Below are 19,809 nucleotides of genomic sequence, written 5' to 3' on the forward strand. Positions count from 1 at the left end.
TCACGTTATGTACTATCAAAGCGACAAGTTCAAGTAGCTAGAGAACTATGTAAACTGGATCCCCTGATTGTTGCTCACTTCTACTATATAGAGGAACTATTATACAAAAACAATAATTTTTGTAATGAATATAAGAGGAAGAAAAATGGTTCCAGCTTGATATTTATAGTTGCATGAAACAAAAGTATCGCATTTCTCTTAGCACACTCGTGAAAGCAAGACGATACGTATTCCACTTTTTTTTCAACATATTATCCTAAACGCACTAATATATAGGGAATCGTTAACATTTTGAAATATACCTAGTTGTTTTCCTTCAAATTTAAGTCGGCGTAGTGCGAACTATAACAATTGTATAGATATACTGTTGATGCATAGAACAAACCTTCTTCGCATACTCTAGTATAATAACAATGATTGTATTTTGTAAATTTAAAAATGTGCGAAGGAGTCTCTTCCAGATCATTTTGAGTTATTGTAGTTCTTGAGTAATTTTGAACTGCAGTAATGAGCATGAATTATTCGAACAACAAATTCGATGATGATTTTAATAAAAAAATAACACGAATGGTTGGTATAATATAAGTATATTTAAAAAAATTATAAATTAAATTAAATTAGTCTAATGTAGTCTAGTCTTATTATTATAACTACTTTTTATTTTTCTTTTTAAATAATCCAAATCTACTTTTCTTCTTCTTTTTACCACCATTATCATCATTATTGTCACCGGGGGCGCTTTCTTCTGTCATTTGAGTGGTATTTGTATCTTGTGTAGACGAGGTAGGAGCAGGTGATGCTTGATGTATATTGATTTGTGGAACGTGCTGTGGCATGACTGGAGTACTTGGTCCTGCAGTGTTGTTGTTGTCCTCGTTATTACCATTATTGGTATTTAAGTTGTTAGCGGGAGGTTGATATGGAAAATTGTTATGTAATACTGAATTTGTTGACATATTTGGATTACTTTGGCTATGTTCTATAGCTGTACTTGAGCTGAATTGTCTTTGTTGTTGTTGGGGCTGTTGTCCATTCATGGTCAAATTACTTGGTTTTGAAGATAATGGCATGCTCATTCTTGATGCCGAATTAGCCATCATCATTTGTTGATCTTGTTGTTGTGGGAATCTTGGATTCATGTTGTTGTTTGAGTTTTGGAAAGCAGGGATGGAATGACTTGACATTGAATTCAAACGACTTTGACTATTTGCAGCGGATGATGGAAGTGATTGTTGATTAGGTGGTCTATTAAAATTATTATTTTTATTATTGAAACCCATTGTTGAAGCATGGCCAAGATTTGGCATATTACTATTTCTATTTTTCCTACTTGTTGGTTTGATTGGGAATCCATTTTGTTGCATCATCATCGGATTACCATTTCTTGAAGGTCCTACACCACCACTATATGTTGAGATATTATTTCCATTACTATAGGATCTACCTGAAGAAATTGGATCAATGAAATTACTTGCTGAGGGTGGGGCAGTTGGAGCAGCTCCATGCATTCCTCTATTTGGACGCATATTCATAGGTTGTTGTAATTGCTGTTGTTGTTGTTGAGGATAAGATGGTCTTCTATTATGTCCATTGATCATCATTTGTTGCGGTGGCATTACATTATTCACATTATATTGCTTGGATGAATATCTCTGTTGTTGCTGTTGTTGAAGTGCTCTCTTTTGAATTTCCAATTCACGTTCTTGTAATTCTAATTCTTTTCTTCGTAATTCTAATTCGCGTTCCTTTAGCGATGTATCAGTATCCAATTCATTATTACTATTATTATTGTTTGTGTTATTCATATCGTTCGGTTGGTAGTTTCCCGATGAGGAAGATGAGTTGTTGGATGCATTTACACCTACGCTCTGCTGAGGTTGATTTTGATTTTGTTTAATTGGTGATTCTCCGTAGTTAACATTCATCATTGCAAAATCTTGTAAATCTTTCAAATTAGGAGTTCCTGTAGAATTATAATTATCTTCCAATTCTTGTTGTTTTTGAATATCTTGTATTTTATTATTATTAATCGAAGGAGTAGTACGGTTTGAATGTTCCTGTTGAATGTTAGCTTTTCCTAAACCTTGTAATTTGTCCTGTAAATCATTAATTTGATTTTGATATTGCTTTTCCTTTGATGATAGTTCCTTATTTGATGAATTTAATTGATTTTTCAAATTATTATTTTCCAATTTAAAATTTTCCAAACTATGCAATAAATCATCATTTGAATTTTTCAAAGTTGAAATCTTTTCATTTAGTTTTTCAATAATACTCTTATTGTTATTTTCTTCTTCGTTCAACTTTACGTTTTGCTGTTGTTGTTGTTGTTGTTGTTGTTGTTGTTGTTGTTGTTGTTGTTGTTGTTGTTGTTCATCTTTCCTAATAAACCATTTTGATTTCCCATTATTTAAATTTTGTAATTGAATTAGGATAGAATATAAGAATTCCAAATAAGGGGTCTTAACTTGATGATCATCAGCCAATAATATAATTTGTAAAAGGATCAAATCTATATCCAACGGAGCAGTCTTATGAATGAAATGATACAATAAACTTGGCATCATCATTTCGTTTTTATCATCCTTTTTTGTTTGAGTAGGAGAATATAATGAATTCCAATACTTTAATAAATCATCTTCATTTTCTAAATTTTCTGATTTTAAATTAATGTTCATATTTTTCATTACAGTTAAAGTTTCAGTGACTAAACCTGAGATCAATGGTTTAGCTAGAATTTGATTATTTAAATCAGTTGGGTTTGTTTCTTCTAACATGATTAATAATGGATCGAAACAAATCTTGGGGATTGCCATGATCCATTGTTGTTTAAGGAAGTCCATAGAATTTAAATTACAAAGATCTATTTGATCTCTTGGGAATAATTTTTGGAATAATCTTTGGAATGTTTGTAATAATCCTGAAATATTTTTGGTATATTTCGTATTATTATTTTGATCTGAAGTGGTAGTACTATCACCTAAATAGATTGTATACGATGATGATGATGATGACTTATTATTGTTGGTTTGAAATTGCTTGTAATGATTTGGAGATATTTCACGAATGTCATAATTTGAAATCAAACTAAAGATTTTCGATTGAGGGGAATTCATTGATAGTTTCATGAATGGTTCTAATTGAATGAATCCACTACTCTCTAAGAAGATTTTTGTGTTAGAGTTGATCAATGGTTTTAATTGAGCGGAAGATGTTGATAATTCTTGTAATGATGATGCACTCATTATGATCAAATCCAATACCGATGAATCCTCATTTGTTTGGAAATGATTCATTAGTTGTTCTAATGAATTGAAATGGTTTTGTAACTTAAAGTTATCGATTCCATAATGTATGGTTTCAATCTGGAAAGTGTTTGATATGGAGTCACTTACATGATATAGTTCTACACTGTTAGCTAATTGGAATCTTGCAGTATATAATACAATATTTGGGTTATTCCCCAACGTCAAAACTTTTAAAGATGACATGATTTTGTGTTAAAATGTTGTATGTTGAGCGAGTGAACGAAACTAAATTATGAAAAGTCTCTAGTTATAGGATATGATGTGGAACGCAGATATCTATCTATTGTAATGCAGATCTATGTGATGATTGAATAAATCTTTTTACTCTTTTCTATTGATTTGAACAAGACTTTCAGAGTTCGTCTTGAATAAACAAAAAAAAAGATCGTTTTATTTTTTTTATTTTTCCTAGTTTGTTTGTTTGCTAACTTGCTTGCTTGCTTGCTTGTTTATTTATTGAAACTTCCAAGCCACTTTCGTTAAACGGTGTTCCAGCTGATATTATCCTCGGGGAAGATCTTGGTTTTGAAGTAAACAGAGGTCCTATGAAAGTAAATTAAGCACCAGGTATGATAGAATTGGGAGTGATTCTTGTTCGAGCAAGTAGCGTCTAGTGTATCTAGCGTGTCTAACGTCCGAGTGTTGTTTTCTCGAGGTTGTCGACTGTTGATCCGATTTCTATTTTACGTTACGTTACGCTAACGTTGCGTTCTCCCAGACACACTCTTTCTGTGCGTTCCCTTCGTGTTGTTTTCCGAAAGTTGTTCTGCTCACCTTGGTGTTTCAGTTCAGTTCAGTTCCATTTTTCCCATTTCTTTCAATTCTTCCAATTTGGAAACCGTTTGGAAACCGTTTGGAAACCATATGGAAACAGAGACATGCACGTGCGTGGAGACACAGAAGGCAGGATATGGAGGAATGGACTATCAGGTCATGTGACTCGGTCTTGCCACATTTAGCATATGTAGCTTATGCCTTGTTTTATTCTACACTCTAGTGGTACTCTCATAATAATAATATATATCTATATATGCCATGTAATATGTCATATGTACTTTTGTTCTTTTTTACTGTACTTTCTCAATCATTTGCTGTTACTATTGCTGTTGCTGTTGCTGTTGCTGTTGCTGTTGCTGTTGCTGTTGTTCAGGAGAAAAATGTTGGTAGTATTCAGCAAACCATGGATGATGCAATGCTTGTTTGGCACTCAATCTTAAATCTGGATTCAATTGTAACAATCCATTCAGCAATCCCAACACATTATCATCCAAATTCTCTTTACAATATGGTTGCAAAACCATTCTTAAATCCTTGGGTAATCTTTGAGCAAAATTTGGATTATATTTAGGTAAAGTAGATACACCTGGCCATGTAGCCTCTGATGGTGTCCCCATAGTTTCAAATATTAATTTCAATTGTTCATCATCATTAGTTCCAGGGAATAATGCCTTCCCAGTAATCATCTCCGCTAAGATACAACCACATGACCAAATATCAATAGATGTAGTATACGTTCTTGAACCCATAAGAACATCAGGTGCACGATACCATAACGTCACCACTTCACTAGAAAATGTATTCACGGGGATACCAAAGGCACGAGCTAACCCAAAATCACCTAATTTCAATTGTCCCTTCTTATTAATCAATAAATTTTGTGGTTTTAAATCACGATGTAATATCTTATTCTCATGACAAAATGCTAATCCTTCAAATAATTGCCATTGGAAATATTTAACTAGGTTCAATTCTAACCCACGTGGTGTATTCCCAGTACTTTGTGAATCCATATACTTCTTTAAATCATTATCCATATATTCAAATACTAATGTTAATTTATTCTCTGTATGGATAACATCATATAATCGAACTATGTTTTCATGTTTTAATTCTTTCATGAGTGAAATTTCACGGATCGCAGTGGACGGGGTTCCTTCTTCGGAATCTAATTTCACTTCTTTAAGAGCAACAAAGGCTCCCGTGGATTTGTTTAAACCTTTGTATACAGTCGCATATGTTCCGTTCCCTAATTTTTCCAATTGTTTGAATCTATAGCAAAAAAAATCAAAGATGAAATTTATTAAATCATAATAATAATAGAATTTGAAAAAAAATTAATGTTAGTAATGTGTTAGGGCAACTCCATATTTAGACGAATCTTGATGAATAATAATGCATACTGTGATGATGAAGAAGACATCTTCTAATAATGGTTCTGGTAGTTGGAGATGGATATATAAATGTGGGTGGAATAGATCTAAACAATAGTATATCTCCTATGATTGTGTTCCTTCAAGACTTCTTTGATATAATAAGCCATCTAACTTGAACTTGTTGAAACTGTCCATGATACATATGTATGTGTATACATAGATAGATGTATATGCTTTGTCCCTCAGTTGGTTTGAAACTTTACAAACTGTGTGCCCACGTGATCGGATCCTTCGACATACATACTTACATATTATTATGTGGGCGCCAAATTTTGGCAGTGAAAAATTCGTGAAAAATTTATAAAACAAACAACAAACAGTGATGAGTATGCCTATGTATGTATAGACGTACGTATGTAGCAAGCACTAGATCAATGACTGACACTTTCCATACATACATACATACATACGTCGTCATTGAGTCAAGTTAGCATTTAAACTGTCATTACTTCCTACACCACTGAAAAAAATCATACTGCGACAAACAATCATCTTTGCTATGACCTCGAGAAAAGAAACTAATAATAACAAGATGGGTAAGAATTCATCATCATCATCATCATCATCATCATCATCAGCAACAGGCCATAATGATGGTTTCAAATTCATAATAAATGAAAAGTCAATCCTCGGTGGACAATGGCTAAACATGTACACTACTACAAAACCAGTGGAATTCGGTAAGGAACATTTTGAAAGAGCAATGACTAATTTGATTAGAGAACCTAATATTAATTCAACTGCTATTTTAAGAGCAGATATTCTAAGAGAAATTACATATGATCAAGAGACAACCCCCGGTACTGATACAAATGATGATGAATCTGAATTGAAGATTCTTGAATCTAAGATCCAAAATTTCGAAATCACAGAAGATTTAGGAGCTCGTACCATTGGTATTGACGATATAACTCCAAGACATTCAAATTTCAAAGAAAATGATTTAAACCTAATACTTTATAAAGAATTCGTAAGGAGAATTATACCAAGAAATCCATCAAAAGACGCATTAATCAATCAAACATGTTTAATAATGAATAGTTCCTCTGAAAAATTCAAAAATTCCACTTCATTAATCATTTATACTCCTCATGTGGAAGCAGAAGATGATTATCCATTCTATATCCCTCGTGTTAAATCTGTTGGGATCCTTTTGCATGAAAAAATACTGACTGTACATTATTTACCATTCCAAGATGATATACAATTATTACAAGACGAATCTCAACGTGTAGTTAGAACAGCATATAGATTATTACAAACAAGTTATAAGCATTCAAAAGGTGTGATGCAAGGTTATGAAAAAAGAGTCAATCATGACCAAGTAGTTGATAAAGTTAAATTTCAAGATAGGTATATTCTATTGAAGAAAAAATATTCAAAATTCTTGGTTGATAATTGGGCTGAATCAACTGATCCAAAAAAACATGTCTTCGAAGATATAGCTATTGCCGCCTTCTTAATTGAATTATGGATACAATTATATCCCGCTTCCAGCAAAAACAAAACCGAATCCAGTGATGCTGACGATGATGAATACAGTTTTAAGAATAAGATGCAATTTAGAGATTTAGGATGTGGGAATGGTGTTCTTTGTTACATTTTAATCTCTGAAGGTATTAAAGGTATTGGTATCGATGCTAGACGTCGTAAATCATGGTCCATTTTTCCACAAGAAGTACGGAATTGTTTGAAAGAACAAGTAATTATCCCATCTGTATTATTACGTCCACATCCGGAAGTTAAAAAGAGAGCTCCTCATTTGGAACATAATGGGAGAATGTTCCCAGTTAAAGTGTCTCATGAATTAATTGCACCTGCTACATTAGTTTATTCTAGTGCTGATTTATTGGCATCTCCACAAGTTAATGTTGCTGAATTCCCATCTAATACTTTTATTATAGGTAATCATTCCGATGAATTGACGTGTTGGATTCCGTTATTAGGTTACCCATTCATGGTAATCCCATGTTGTTCTCATAATTTATCTGGTCAAAGAGTACGATTCTATCCAAGGAAGAAGGTAACTGACAGTAAGAATAATAATAATAATAATAATAAAAAAGTAAACACAAATAATAGCAGTACATATGCTGGATTAGTAGATCATGTGGAATATATTGCATCTCGTGTTGGTTGGGATATTTCTAAGGAAATGTTAAGAATTCCAAGTACAAGAAATGCAGCTGTCATTGGTAGTGTTAATCCTAATTTGGGCAACTTCCCAACACAAGCTGTATATGAATCTATAATAGAAGATAGTGGACATGATTCATGGGTAGAAAATACAATGGCTTTGTTGAAAAGAAGTCCAAGAAATCATTAAAAAATATAAATAGTCAATCATATAATACATAATAGATAATAAATAATAAATAAATAAATCATAAATAGAGTACCTAATTATACCTTTCTCATATTTAATTCAGTCATTTCCATGAAATATATAAATATTTTACTCTCACTTTACGCACTATTTATGAGAAATTCCGTTAAGTAGTGTTCAAGTTTCGCGGACAATTTATACAAAGTCGAACAGATATAATACAGAATTGGAAAAAGGTAAATTGCATATTTTATTTATTTTGCAATGTAATCGACCCTAAGATTCTGTTCAGTACCAACCAGCAGATCACCGACCATCTTCAACTACACCAAAAATAAAAAATAAATGTTAAAATGGTGCTATCCTTCGAAGGTAGAATGGAATCACTGCCATAAAAAAGTACGAATTAAATCCATTCAATTCCGAAGGACTTTCATACATTCTAGGACGAGAAATAATAATAATTACGCTAGTAATACAAGAGCTCAAAGTGTTAATAATAATGGTATATTTACTAATAAGAATTGGTTAATTCGAAAACCACAATTTAAAAACATACCAAAGATAGAAAGAAATGATTTCATCGAACGATTCCAATTTGAAATCAATCCCAAGAAATATAACAACGTTTATACTAAAGATCTAGAATTTAAAAAGAATTTGGATATGGCCATGAATCAAGTATTCCATAATAAAATGAAATCATTCGATAAGAACGAATCTCAATTGAAAAGACTTGTTTGGAACAAACTTCGAGATTACATCTACGCACAGTTACAACAGAAAGATTTGGATAAATCGATATCACAATATAAACCAATTTTATCTCAAATGATACAACCATGCAATCCCGAGCATCTTATATGTCAACTTGCTAAATGTAATAGTTTTGCTTCTAATACGTGGGCCAAAATACTGGGAAAAACTGATGAACAGAGGACTATTACAACTTGTGACAAATATTATTATCTATTAAGCAAAACATTTGATTATATCTACGGACAAGAAATCATACCGACATGTTACGAAGATGATACAATTGATCCAAATCCATATTTAAATGCAGAGGTAAATATATCAGACCCAGCTGAATGGTTCGTAGAAGCCAGGAAGATGAAAAGACATATTATTATGCATTTGGGACCTACTAATTCAGGAAAGACATATAAGGCGTTACAAAAGTTGAAAACATCTGAAAGTGGATATTATGCTGGCCCTTTGAGATTGTTAGCTAGAGAAGTGTATGATACTTTTAAATCCCAAGGGATTAGATGTAATTTATTGACTGGCGAGGAAATTATTAAAGATTTAGATTCCATGGGGAACTCAGCCAAATTAACTTCTGGAACTGTGGAAATGATTCCTTTGAATAAAAAATTTGATGTTATCGTGCTAGATGAAATTCAAATGATGAATGATGAAGACAGAGGTTGGGCCTGGACAAATGCGTTGTTGGGCGTCCAGGCTCGTGAAGTCCATTTATGTGGTGAGAAAAGTGCCTTACCCTTGATATCTAAAATTATTAAATTGACGGGTGATAGACTGACTATTAATGAGTATGAAAGGTTAGGCGAATTAAAAGTTGAATCAGAAGTTTTAAAAAGAGGGCTTTACAGTCTTCGTAAAGGTGATTGTATAGTAGCATTCTCTAAGAAGAAAATTTTAGATCTAAAGTTACAAATTGAAGCCAAGACTAACTTAAAAGTTGCAGTTATTTATGGTTCCTTGCCTCCAGAAACGAGAGTTCAACAGGCTCAATTATTTAATGAAGGAGAATGTCATGTCTTGGTTGCATCAGATGCTATTGGAATGGGACTAAACCTTTCTATTGATAGAATTATTTTCACCACTGACTTGAAATATAATGGAAAAGAACTGATGAAGTTAACGAATTCAAATATTAAACAAATCGGAGGGAGAGCTGGGAGATTTAAGTTCGAAGGTAATGGGCCTGCTATAGGTTCGATTTCCAGCTTGCATACCGAGGTATTGGATTCAGTAAAGGAAGGTATTGAAGCACCAATAGAATATCTAAAGAAAGCTGTCATATGGCCTACTGATAAGATATGTGAACAATTAATGATTAGATTTCCACCAGGAACAAAAGTCGGGGTATTATTACAAACGTTATCAGATCAATTGGAAGCAGGGTCTAACAAATTATTCAAAGTTTCTGGTCTGGATAATAAATTTAATGTGATAAAACTGTTTGAAGATATGGAAGATATTCCTTTTTTAGATAAATTAAAATTGAGCAATGCACCTGTTAAAAACCTACCGATGGTACAAGAGGCATTTTCACAATTTTGTTTGACTATTTCCAAGAAGGAAACAAGAACTTTGCTATCGTATCCATTCCCATTCTATATATTGCAATACAAAAATATCACTAACGATGACTATGGATTAGAACGATATGAGGCATTATATAATATCATCATGTTATTTTTTTGGTTAAGCAATAGATACCCAAATTATTTTGTTGATTTAGAATCTGCCACTGATCTGAAACATTTTTGTGAAATGATGATATTCGAGAAACTTAATAGATTAAGCAAGAATCCATACATTAGAAAGTTTCCTTCTATTCGTAACTCAAAAAACCCTAAAATGGTTAAGAATCGTCGTTAGGACTTCTAGAAACGGGCGTTATGCATTTTTTTTGAGTAAAAAATATCAATCTGCGGTATATACCACTTAATATTATAGAATATACACTATAGACTACGCACAATTCCTGTAAATAATAATAATATTAATAATGAACATTTCATGTATTTATACACTCTGAATTAAAGCTAATAATAAACCACACTACGGTCATATCGGAACTGTAATACTACAACTAGAATGCAAATGATCATCCAAATAATAAAAATTAAATAATGAAAATAAGCCGAATGCTCTTTCCTCTCTTCTTTTCCTCATCATCGTCCACTTTTTTGGCCTCTTTAACTCTCGTTCTCGTTTAATAGCGGCAGCAACATTTCTTTAACGCGAAATTACCGATGGAAAAGACAACGCCAGGGCATAAGAAGGTGGAGTTTTATACTATGTAGGTATATATATAAATAGTGGACATGGCGACTCCAAATAAGATATTAACAACAACAAAACATACCTTTAAAGAAAACCCCCACTGCCAAATAATACCATCAACAATTTACCTGCACTCATGTCTAACAACGTATACATCGTATCAGCCAAAAGAACTCCGATTGGTTCATTCCAAGGGACATTATCATCCAAGACTGCCATTGATTTGGGTGCCACTGCTGTCAAGGCAGTCATGGATGAAGTCCCACAATTGAATCCAGAATCAGACTACGATGAAATCATATTCGGTAATGTATTGTCTGCCAATTTGGGTCAAGCTCCGGCTAGACAAGTTGCTTTAGCTGCTGGGTTGAAAAACACTATCATTGCTACTACGGTGAATAAAGTTTGTGCTTCCGCTATGAAGGCGATCATCTTGGGGGCTCAAAGTATTAAATGTGGTACTGCTGATGTTGTAGTCGCTGGTGGATGTGAATCTATGACTAATACACCTTATTATATGCCTGCGGCTAGAAGTGGTGCTAGATTTGGGGAAACTGTTCTGGTGGATGGTGTTCAAAGGGATGGTCTTAATGATGCTTATGATGGGTTAGCTATGGGTGTTCATGCTGAGAAATGTGCAAGTGATTGGAATATTTCTAGAGAGGAGCAAGATAATTTTGCCATTGATTCTTATCAAAAGGCTCAGGCTGCTGAAAATGATGGGAAATTTAAGAATGAAATAGCTCCTGTAATAATTAAGGGGTTTAGAGGTAAACCTGATATGGAAGTTGTCAAAGATGAAGAACCCGGTAAATTGAATATTAATAAATTAAAGAGTGCAAGAACTGTTTTCCAAAAGGAAAATGGTACTGTTACTGCACCAAATGCATCTCCAATTAACGATGGTGGTGCTGCGGTCATCTTAGTGTCTGAAAGAAAATTAAATGAATTAGGTTTAAAACCATTAGCTGTGATAAGAGGTTGGGGTGAAGCAGCTCATGAACCAGCCAATTTCACTTGGGCTCCATCTTTAGCTGTACCAAAGGCATTAAAACATGCTGGTATTGAAGATATTAATTCTATTGATTTTTTTGAATTTAATGAAGCATTTTCTGTTGTTGGATTAGCTAATACTAAGATTTTGAAATTAGATCCATCCAAAGTGAATGTATATGGTGGTGCTGTTGCCATTGGTCATCCATTAGGTTGTTCTGGTGCAAGGATTGTTGTTACATTATTATCTATCTTAAATCAAGAAAAGGGGAGACTGGGTGTTGCTGCTATTTGTAATGGTGGTGGTGGTGCCTCTTCAATTGTCATTGAAAGACTATGAAATTGTTGATCAATTTCTTATTACTGTGAAAAAATACAAGAACAAAAAGATAAAAGGTTATATGTAGAAAACTAATATAAAAAAACCTAATTCAAGATCATGGCCGATCAGTACTTCCCCGGTAAGGAACCTCTTATCCAATCTCTATGAATAGGATCATATGAGGAAAAACTCACTTGCCAGATGATTGTTTTTATATAAAAGTTATAAAAGATTCATAATATTTATTCATTTATTTTATTACAGTAGCATATTTCTTTTTCTAATGAAATTTGTGATATACGTATAAACTGTGGAAGGTTCAACGGCAACTTATTCCGGAATCTTTAAACCTACATAATTTTCAAACTTAGAAACTGTTCAAAACTTTCTATTTCGACGAAAAATTTTATTAATTATTTTTTATTGTTTTTTCTATAGTCTATAATCTATATATTATATATGTGTAATCTTGGTAGTATAAAAGTATATTATTCATTATGAGCTTGGAGTTATGTTGGGGTCATTAAAAAATTAAGTTGTTGTATATGTGTGTGAGAGGAATACTATTATGGGAAGTGTCATTAAAAAAAGTAAAGTATTGTTCATTAGAATCAAAATGAGCGTCGTAATTTCAGTAATTAGGTAACCATCTTTCTGATTGGTATTGTTCTTCTTCATATCGAAGTTCATTTGATGTGTTTGCTAGAGCGTTTGTAGAGCATGCTGTTATTGATGATAAAGCTTTTTCAAGGTCATAGTTATTATTAGAAACCATATCTTGTTGATTTAGATATGCTGCAATAGTATTATTTGTATGATGTTTTATCGTTGAATCATCAACTTCGGATTGATATGGTGTATCTTCTAAAGATGAGCTGAATATGCTTCCATTTTCTATTATTTTCTTCATTTGGGTCATCTGCGTAATCGTTGATGAGTTCATTCAAAGATAACGAGTTATTGTTATTTGGTTGAGTAACAGCATTGATATTATAATAATTGTTGTTATCATAGATTGGTATTAGTTGTGGCACAGAAGATAATGGACCATCGACGGTAAATGATGCCAAATTCTCCACGTTTTGAATCAAACTATTGATAGTTAATCTTTCAAATGGATTTATCTTTAAAATATTAGATAGTAATTGGAAAAATTCATTAGAGATTGGTAATATTTTTTGTAATATTGTATTATCTTTAGCGAAATGATGATATGTGTTATCTTCCAATTGATGAGCTTTCAACCATGGATTTCTTATACATGTTAAATTGATCAATATTATACCTAATGACCAAATATCTCCTGAAATAGTTGGGAAACTAGAACAAACATTTTGGTCATTACAAATGCCGTTATTATCGTTGTTATTACCATTACCATTACCATTACAGAATACTCTTTCTGGAGCCATGTAGTAAGAACTACCCACACATGTATTTGGAGCTAAATATGAAGAATAAGTAGCCAACCCGAAATCACAAAGATGAATATTATCGAATCTATCTAATAGTATATTTTCTGGCTTGATATCACAATGATAGATGTTTTGTTGATGACAATAATTTAAAGCTGAACAAAGTTGTAAAAAGACTTTCTTAACTAACAAACCATCATTTGAGAAATGTTTATGTTCTACTATTGAAGAGAATAAATCGATGGGGTAATAATCCATTACTATAAAGGTAGCAATTTGAGATTCTAAGATTTGGTGGATGGTAACTATATTAGCATGATCATGAACTTTTAAATGGAAATTAATTTCCTTATAATGCGGTATGCAATATAATTGTTGTTCAGTCAAGTTTTTTATTGATTCTAAATCAACGGATGGCAAATATATTCTATTTTGATGTTCTTTAAAATAGTGATATAATTTATCTTGTAATATTGTGCTTTTCTTAATTTGTTTCTTTTCGTCATTAGTTGAATTGTTCGAGTCATTCGGCGAAGTCTTTAATACAGCTTTTATAGCGTATTCCTGTTGTGACACGATATCTATAGCATGGAAAACTAAACCAAAGGCGCCAGAACCGACTTGTGATCTCAGAACAAGATTATTGATCTGACAATTAGTCAACATTTGCGGTTATATGTTTTGTTATATTGTTAAGGACTTTTGTTCTTCCTTTGTTGTAGCAAATCGCGACTGAAAGAGAGTTATTACACTGGTGTTCTAATCATAAGTAACCGACGAAATGAGTGAAAACAACAACAACAACAACAACAACAATAAAGTAAAGAATATATGACCAATAGATATTATATAAGAAATCAAATGAAGGAATCTAAGCAAACAAGTGTTAAAACATGCTTACTACTTTGACAGTTATGTGCTTACGAATTTGTTCATGTCAAATTAAGTTACAAGTTGCATGAATGCTAAAGAAACCATGTACAAAGAAAAGGGACTGACCTTTGTTCGGAAAAACTCCCTTCGGATCATTCTTGCGGCCGACCAACCACGAAGCCTTCTTCCTCGAGGGGGGATTTTTGGTGTAAGTAATACGCACGCTTGTTTGTACCTAGGGACTTATATAAGAACGGACGGAAGTAATTAATTAATTAAGTAACTTTTAACTGTTTATCTTCTTGCATTGAAATTTCAGTTTTTCAAACAATCCGGTCCGTTTTTTTTTTGTTACCACCCTGCGTCCTTTCCTTAAATGAAAATGTAGCCAGCATGCCATGCGTGTGTTTCCATGTTTGCCTCCTACGTGAGTTTTCTTTTTTGTTTTCCTGTGACATTATTTTTTCCCCTCAAAGGCTGCCGTCAAGCATGGTCGTGGACTGTGATCTGACTGTGATCTGACTGTGATCACAACTCTGGTAAAGAATCTCTAAATCCGGAGGCAGAATTGCAGAGTTCCGAAAAAAGTTGAAAGAACCACGGTCTACCCTCTACGGTCTTCTCTCGGTAGTTTGGAAGCGAGAAATAATGGAAATGGGAATACGGGGCAAAACAAAAACAAAAACAAAAACAAAAACGAAAACAACAAAGTGTTTTCCTGCAATGTTCTAATAGAAACCACGCATATTAGCTGCTAGAAAAAACACATCCATCTATCTACCTTACCTTATCGTGCCATGCGTCCGTGCGTGTGTCCGTCCTTACCGTCACGAGCCCGGCGTCCAGTTTAGTTTTTCCGGAGTCTCTTTCCTTATTCGGTTTGGTTGGTTTGATTTCCCTAAAGGAAACACCAAAAGTCTCAGAAAGAACAGTGCTCGCTACCAGAACAAAAAAAAAGAAAGAAAAGAAAAGAAAAGAAAAAAAAGAATCAATACCCGCGGGGAGAATGCTCCGTGGAAATAAAACAAAAACGGGTTTATTTCCACATGATTTAATTATAATCATTTCATTTCGTTATGTGATTCACCAATAGTTTTTGTGGTAGGTAAATTGTAGCAAAGATGGATTGGGGCGGTCTCATGTATATTTACTAAGTACTACGTACGTACGTTTACTGCAGAAAGGCAAAATTCCGATTAAAAATTTGTTGGTGGATTTTTGATGTTTTTCCGAACAACAGATGCTCCATTATTCTTCTTCAATCCATTGCCAATTTTCCTCAAGTCAATCCAATTCAAAAAACTTTAAAAGTTCATGGGCCTTAGTTCGGAAGAACTGAACGTATATTTGAAAACAACTTAACGTTAACATAACCTTTATAATGTTTTTTCAAGGTCTCAATTTTTGTGTGGGCAACCATTGCATTCCGGTTAGTAGCCCTTTCTCTCTTACTTGATCTTTACTCGAATCTATACGTATGTAATTGATTTTAATTGAGGCAAACAATACTAATAACAACACACTAATATATCAATCTGCAATAGAAATATAAGCTCATTCCGGGAAAAATCTGGGCTCGATTGATAGTCACCACTATATATGTGAGAAGATATTCCATGTCATCAAAAATTCCTCATAAGTTACAGGTACAGATGCTAATGTTAGTCTAGCATCACTTGAAATTATACTAACAATACTGTATCCTGACCTCCACTCGTAGCCTTCCTTCACCAATATCATATACCTACTCTGATCTATGCAAGTTCGTTTGTATCTACGTACGTACGTATTTTTCCTTGTCACTAACTAACTTTGACTACTTCCTTTTTTACAGACGATCCCTTTTGAAAACCCATTGACGGGCATTAACTGGATAAAAAATGCTCACTCGAGAACACTGAATTCAACAGATGTCATTGAAAAGAATGAAGAGTCAATGTAAACCCGTCATTTCAATTCAAAATCGTAGACTATAACAGTAGTACTACCTGGAAAGCATACTGATCTTTTTTTACTTTTCATTTTCATAGAAGTAATCATACTTGCAATGTCCCTCCCAACATCCATCATTTCACAAGATATCACAGGAACATTTGATCTCCCGACAAACATATCCTCCTTAGGATCGCGAGAACAATTGATCATCAGAGCATATCAAAATGAACCATGGTTCCCTAATGAATCTACTACAGCAATCCTAGAAAAGAAACTTTGTAAAGTTAATAGGGAATTACTCTTCCAAATTTTAATGGTGGAAAATATATCAAAATCAAAATTGGCTCAAGTGGATGATATTAAAGTGAAATTAGACCCTAAGAATCAGAAAGTTGATAGACTCCGATCGGGGCAACTGAAGGCCCCTCCTACATATAAAGTTGTCACACAAGTTGATGTAGATGCAGATGATAATATAGATAGAACTGGGATTGACAATATTGCAAGTACCAATAATTACAACAACAACAACAATAATAATAATAATAGTAATAATAGTACTACGAAAGCAGTGTTTAAATTAACGTTACAATCCAAGAATGGAGATATATTTTTCGCGATAAATTCTACTCCATTACCATGGATATCTTGTATGTTAGGCTCTAAAATAGTTATTAAACCTGGAACAATTTTTAATAAAGGTGTCTTCATTATAAGTGATACCAAAGTCGTCTTCTTGGGGGGTATTAATAGAGTGTGGAATGAGAATAGGGACCACAAAATGTCTGCATACCTAGAAGCTAAGTTAGATCGCGAAAAAGAAACTTCCAAAGGCAATAAACAACAGAACAAAAGGAAGAGAAAGGCTCCTGGTAGTTGAAACAAAAACGAACCAATCGATCTCACTCTTGAAGAAGCACCCCTCAGAACGGTGAACTGTATATTTATACATACCAGTCTATGCATTTAGTTTCCTATTAAACGAAAAAAAAAATATAGTAGAATACTGTTATTAACAGTATAAGGATATTTATACTATGTAAAATATATATACTATATATATTATAATGAGTCCTCACATCAATTATTCTATCAATCTAATAATATGTCCCAAAGCTCATCAGTTTCAATATAATCATGATGAACAATCGATATCAGGCAATATTCAGAAAACATTTCTCTTAAAAATATATTCGTCACAGAATTTCTTGGGAAAATTTTGGCCCATTCTGACCAAATAGTAAAAGCTTCATCACGCCATGCTTTAAAAGAGTTCTCTTCGATAATAGTTGTCTGTATCACTTGGCTGTTTGGGAATACACCCCATGTTACAACATTCGAACTATTGGCATCTAGATTAGACTCAAATGAACCTGATGAATCACCAGCATAATAACTAAATTTTCTAGTACCATAATGTTCAATCTTTGGCTTTAAAACATTTTCCCATTGTTGTTTATGAATAAACATTTCTACAAATGCTTTTTGATAAACAATACCTTTCTTAGGACCCCATCCAAATATTTTATCTGTACTTGATGATCCATTTGTTGCTGGTTGAGATGCTAATGTAAGATATCCCCTATGGTTTAATTGTATAAGTTCTTCTTGAATCAATCCTGTTTCTGCTGATAAACCTAAATCACACCATGGTAATGCATCTATAGAACCTTCTAAATATTTAATGAATATGGATTTCAAATCTTTCAAACTTTTAGGTTGACCCCAAAGTTCATATGCTCTCTTAGTACTAACTTTAATTGTTGAACCATAACCATCAATTTCACCATATGCAGGTGATCTAGAATCACCGAATCTACCATTAGGGAATTCATCCCAAGTAGCATCACGACCTAATGCACCAGAACCTTTAGAAATAGATATAACAAATTTTTTAGATGGAGCTCCCACCATACCTTGATTCGTTCTTGTTGTATTGGTTCTACCTTGTGTAACAAGGGCACGATTCATCATGAATTCAGTTGATACCGTACTAGAACGTCTTCTTCTTTTAGTTCCATGATCGTTACCCCCATCTATCATTATTTCGTCAGAATCGTCGTTATTAGATTCAGGGATATCTTCAATAACAATATCACCATCAGCGTCTATTGTGGCAATACCATTTTCTTGAGGTGTAACTTCATCATCGGAAGATGATTCATTTTCTTCAAGAATATGAGATAATGTGGGAGATTGTGAAACAATTTGTGCAATAGCTTTTTCTAAATTCAACGTATAGAAATGGAAACATCTCACTCTGCCTGATGTTCTCTTATAAATTTCTTCAATGATATCAATTAGAATTTCCACACCAATGGATTTAACTGAGTCATCATCAAATTGTATTTCTGGTGGGAATCTTTCTAATATTTTTTCAGGAATAGATGCATGCGATAACTTAGAAGCTCTTTGAAATAGTAAATATGAATTGATTGGCATTAACCCAGGGAATAAGGGTATATTCATAGATATATTATCTCTAAATAATTGCTCAAACGCCAAAAATCTCTCAACGTCATAAAACATTTGAGTAATCACAAAATCTGCACCAGCATCTATTTTCTCCTTGAGATAAACTAAATCTTTTACTGGATCCTGTATAGCATTCTCGCTATCTTCTTGATAGTGACCTTCTGGGTATGCAGCAACACCTATACAAAACTCAGACCCATAAGTTTCCTTAATATATCTAACTAAATCAATAGCATGTTTAAATTCATATTCTGGGTTTCCATCACTATCTATCCAATCCTCCCCAATAGGTGGGTCACCTCTTAGCGCCAAGATATTCTTAATCCCTATTTCTTGACATTTCTTCAGAGCCTCGTCGATAACACTTCTTTCCATATTAGTACATGTCAAATGCATACAGACGGGCACATTGAATTCTTTAGATATCAATTGAGCCAAATTTAAGGTCTTATCCGAAGTAGTACCACCAGCTCCCCAGGTAACAGTAATGAAAAGTGGATCCATAGCAGACATACGACCCATACGTTCCATAAGATTTCTCGTACCTGAGTCTGTTTTAGGTGGGAAAAACTCTAAGGAGATCGACGGTGTGGCTTTGCATTCATATAGCTCTTTAATTGAAAGTCTTGACATTCTGTACACTTGAGCTTCTAGATTCCTAAACTTGATAGCTTGCTCTTCAATTTATTCTTTCCCAGACTTGTTTTATAAAGTTCTTAATTCCTTCAGCACTTTTCATACTATGAATTCATCGATTCTTTGGAAAGTTTTTTTTTCTTGTCATCGCATAGACGAGCATCGCATAATGGGAAAATTCAGATATATAGCAAGACGATCTAAATTAGATAAGGGAAACAACAATACATGAAGTTCAAAAGACCAGAGTTAGAGTCGTCAAGTCGTGATAACG

The 19,809-nt window shown here is 33.3% G+C and overlaps 8 protein-coding genes across 8 annotated transcripts; 4 read left to right on the forward strand and 4 right to left on the reverse strand.

Annotated features, from left to right (window-relative positions):
- Nucleotides 1-650: 650 nt before the first annotated feature.
- SVL3 (Svl3p) lies at nt 651-3,491 on the reverse strand (the record flags this gene model as incomplete). The annotated part of the gene is made up of 1 exon (XM_003670328.1): nt 651-3,491. The coding sequence occupies one exon, from the start codon at nt 3,489-3,491 to the stop codon at nt 651-653; it is 2,841 nt and encodes a 946-aa protein (XP_003670376.1).
- A 914-nt stretch (nt 3,492-4,405) lies between these two features.
- Nucleotides 4,406-5,508, reverse strand: PHO85 (cyclin-dependent serine/threonine-protein kinase PHO85; the record flags this gene model as incomplete). The annotated part of the gene is made up of 2 exons (XM_003670329.1): nt 4,406-5,357; nt 5,489-5,508. The coding sequence occupies 2 exons, from the start codon at nt 5,506-5,508 to the stop codon at nt 4,406-4,408; spliced, it is 972 nt and encodes a 323-aa protein (XP_003670377.1).
- A 512-nt stretch (nt 5,509-6,020) lies between these two features.
- Nucleotides 6,021-7,847, forward strand: TRM44 (tRNA (uracil) methyltransferase; the record flags this gene model as incomplete). Its single annotated transcript, XM_003670330.1, has 1 exon — nt 6,021-7,847. One exon carries the CDS (start codon nt 6,021-6,023, stop codon nt 7,845-7,847), a length of 1,827 nt encoding a protein of 608 aa, XP_003670378.1.
- Nucleotides 7,848-8,192: 345 nt separating this feature from the next.
- SUV3 (ATP-dependent RNA helicase SUV3) lies at nt 8,193-10,478 on the forward strand (the record flags this gene model as incomplete). The annotated part of the gene is made up of 1 exon (XM_003670331.1): nt 8,193-10,478. One exon carries the CDS (start codon nt 8,193-8,195, stop codon nt 10,476-10,478), a length of 2,286 nt encoding a protein of 761 aa, XP_003670379.1.
- A 544-nt stretch (nt 10,479-11,022) lies between these two features.
- Nucleotides 11,023-12,219, forward strand: ERG10 (acetyl-CoA C-acetyltransferase; the record flags this gene model as incomplete). The annotated part of the gene is made up of 1 exon (XM_003670332.1): nt 11,023-12,219. One exon carries the CDS (start codon nt 11,023-11,025, stop codon nt 12,217-12,219), a length of 1,197 nt encoding a protein of 398 aa, XP_003670380.1.
- An 818-nt stretch (nt 12,220-13,037) lies between these two features.
- On the reverse strand, nt 13,038-14,282 carry SKS1 (putative serine/threonine protein kinase SKS1; the record flags this gene model as incomplete). The annotated part of the gene is made up of 1 exon (XM_003670333.1): nt 13,038-14,282. The coding sequence occupies one exon, from the start codon at nt 14,280-14,282 to the stop codon at nt 13,038-13,040; it is 1,245 nt and encodes a 414-aa protein (XP_003670381.1).
- Nucleotides 14,283-16,536: 2,254 nt separating this feature from the next.
- Nucleotides 16,537-17,304, forward strand: RMI1 (Rmi1p; the record flags this gene model as incomplete). Its single annotated transcript, XM_003670334.1, has 1 exon — nt 16,537-17,304. The coding sequence occupies one exon, from the start codon at nt 16,537-16,539 to the stop codon at nt 17,302-17,304; it is 768 nt and encodes a 255-aa protein (XP_003670382.1).
- A 212-nt stretch (nt 17,305-17,516) lies between these two features.
- On the reverse strand, nt 17,517-19,532 carry MET12 (methylenetetrahydrofolate reductase (NAD(P)H) MET12; the record flags this gene model as incomplete). Its single annotated transcript, XM_003670335.1, has 1 exon — nt 17,517-19,532. One exon carries the CDS (start codon nt 19,530-19,532, stop codon nt 17,517-17,519), a length of 2,016 nt encoding a protein of 671 aa, XP_003670383.1.
- Between the last annotated feature and the right edge of the window lie 277 nt (nt 19,533-19,809).

Source organism: Naumovozyma dairenensis, chromosome 5, assembly GCF_000227115.2.
Source record: "Naumovozyma dairenensis CBS 421 chromosome 5, complete genome".
NCBI classification, from domain to species: Eukaryota; Fungi; Ascomycota; class Saccharomycetes; order Saccharomycetales; family Saccharomycetaceae; genus Naumovozyma; species Naumovozyma dairenensis.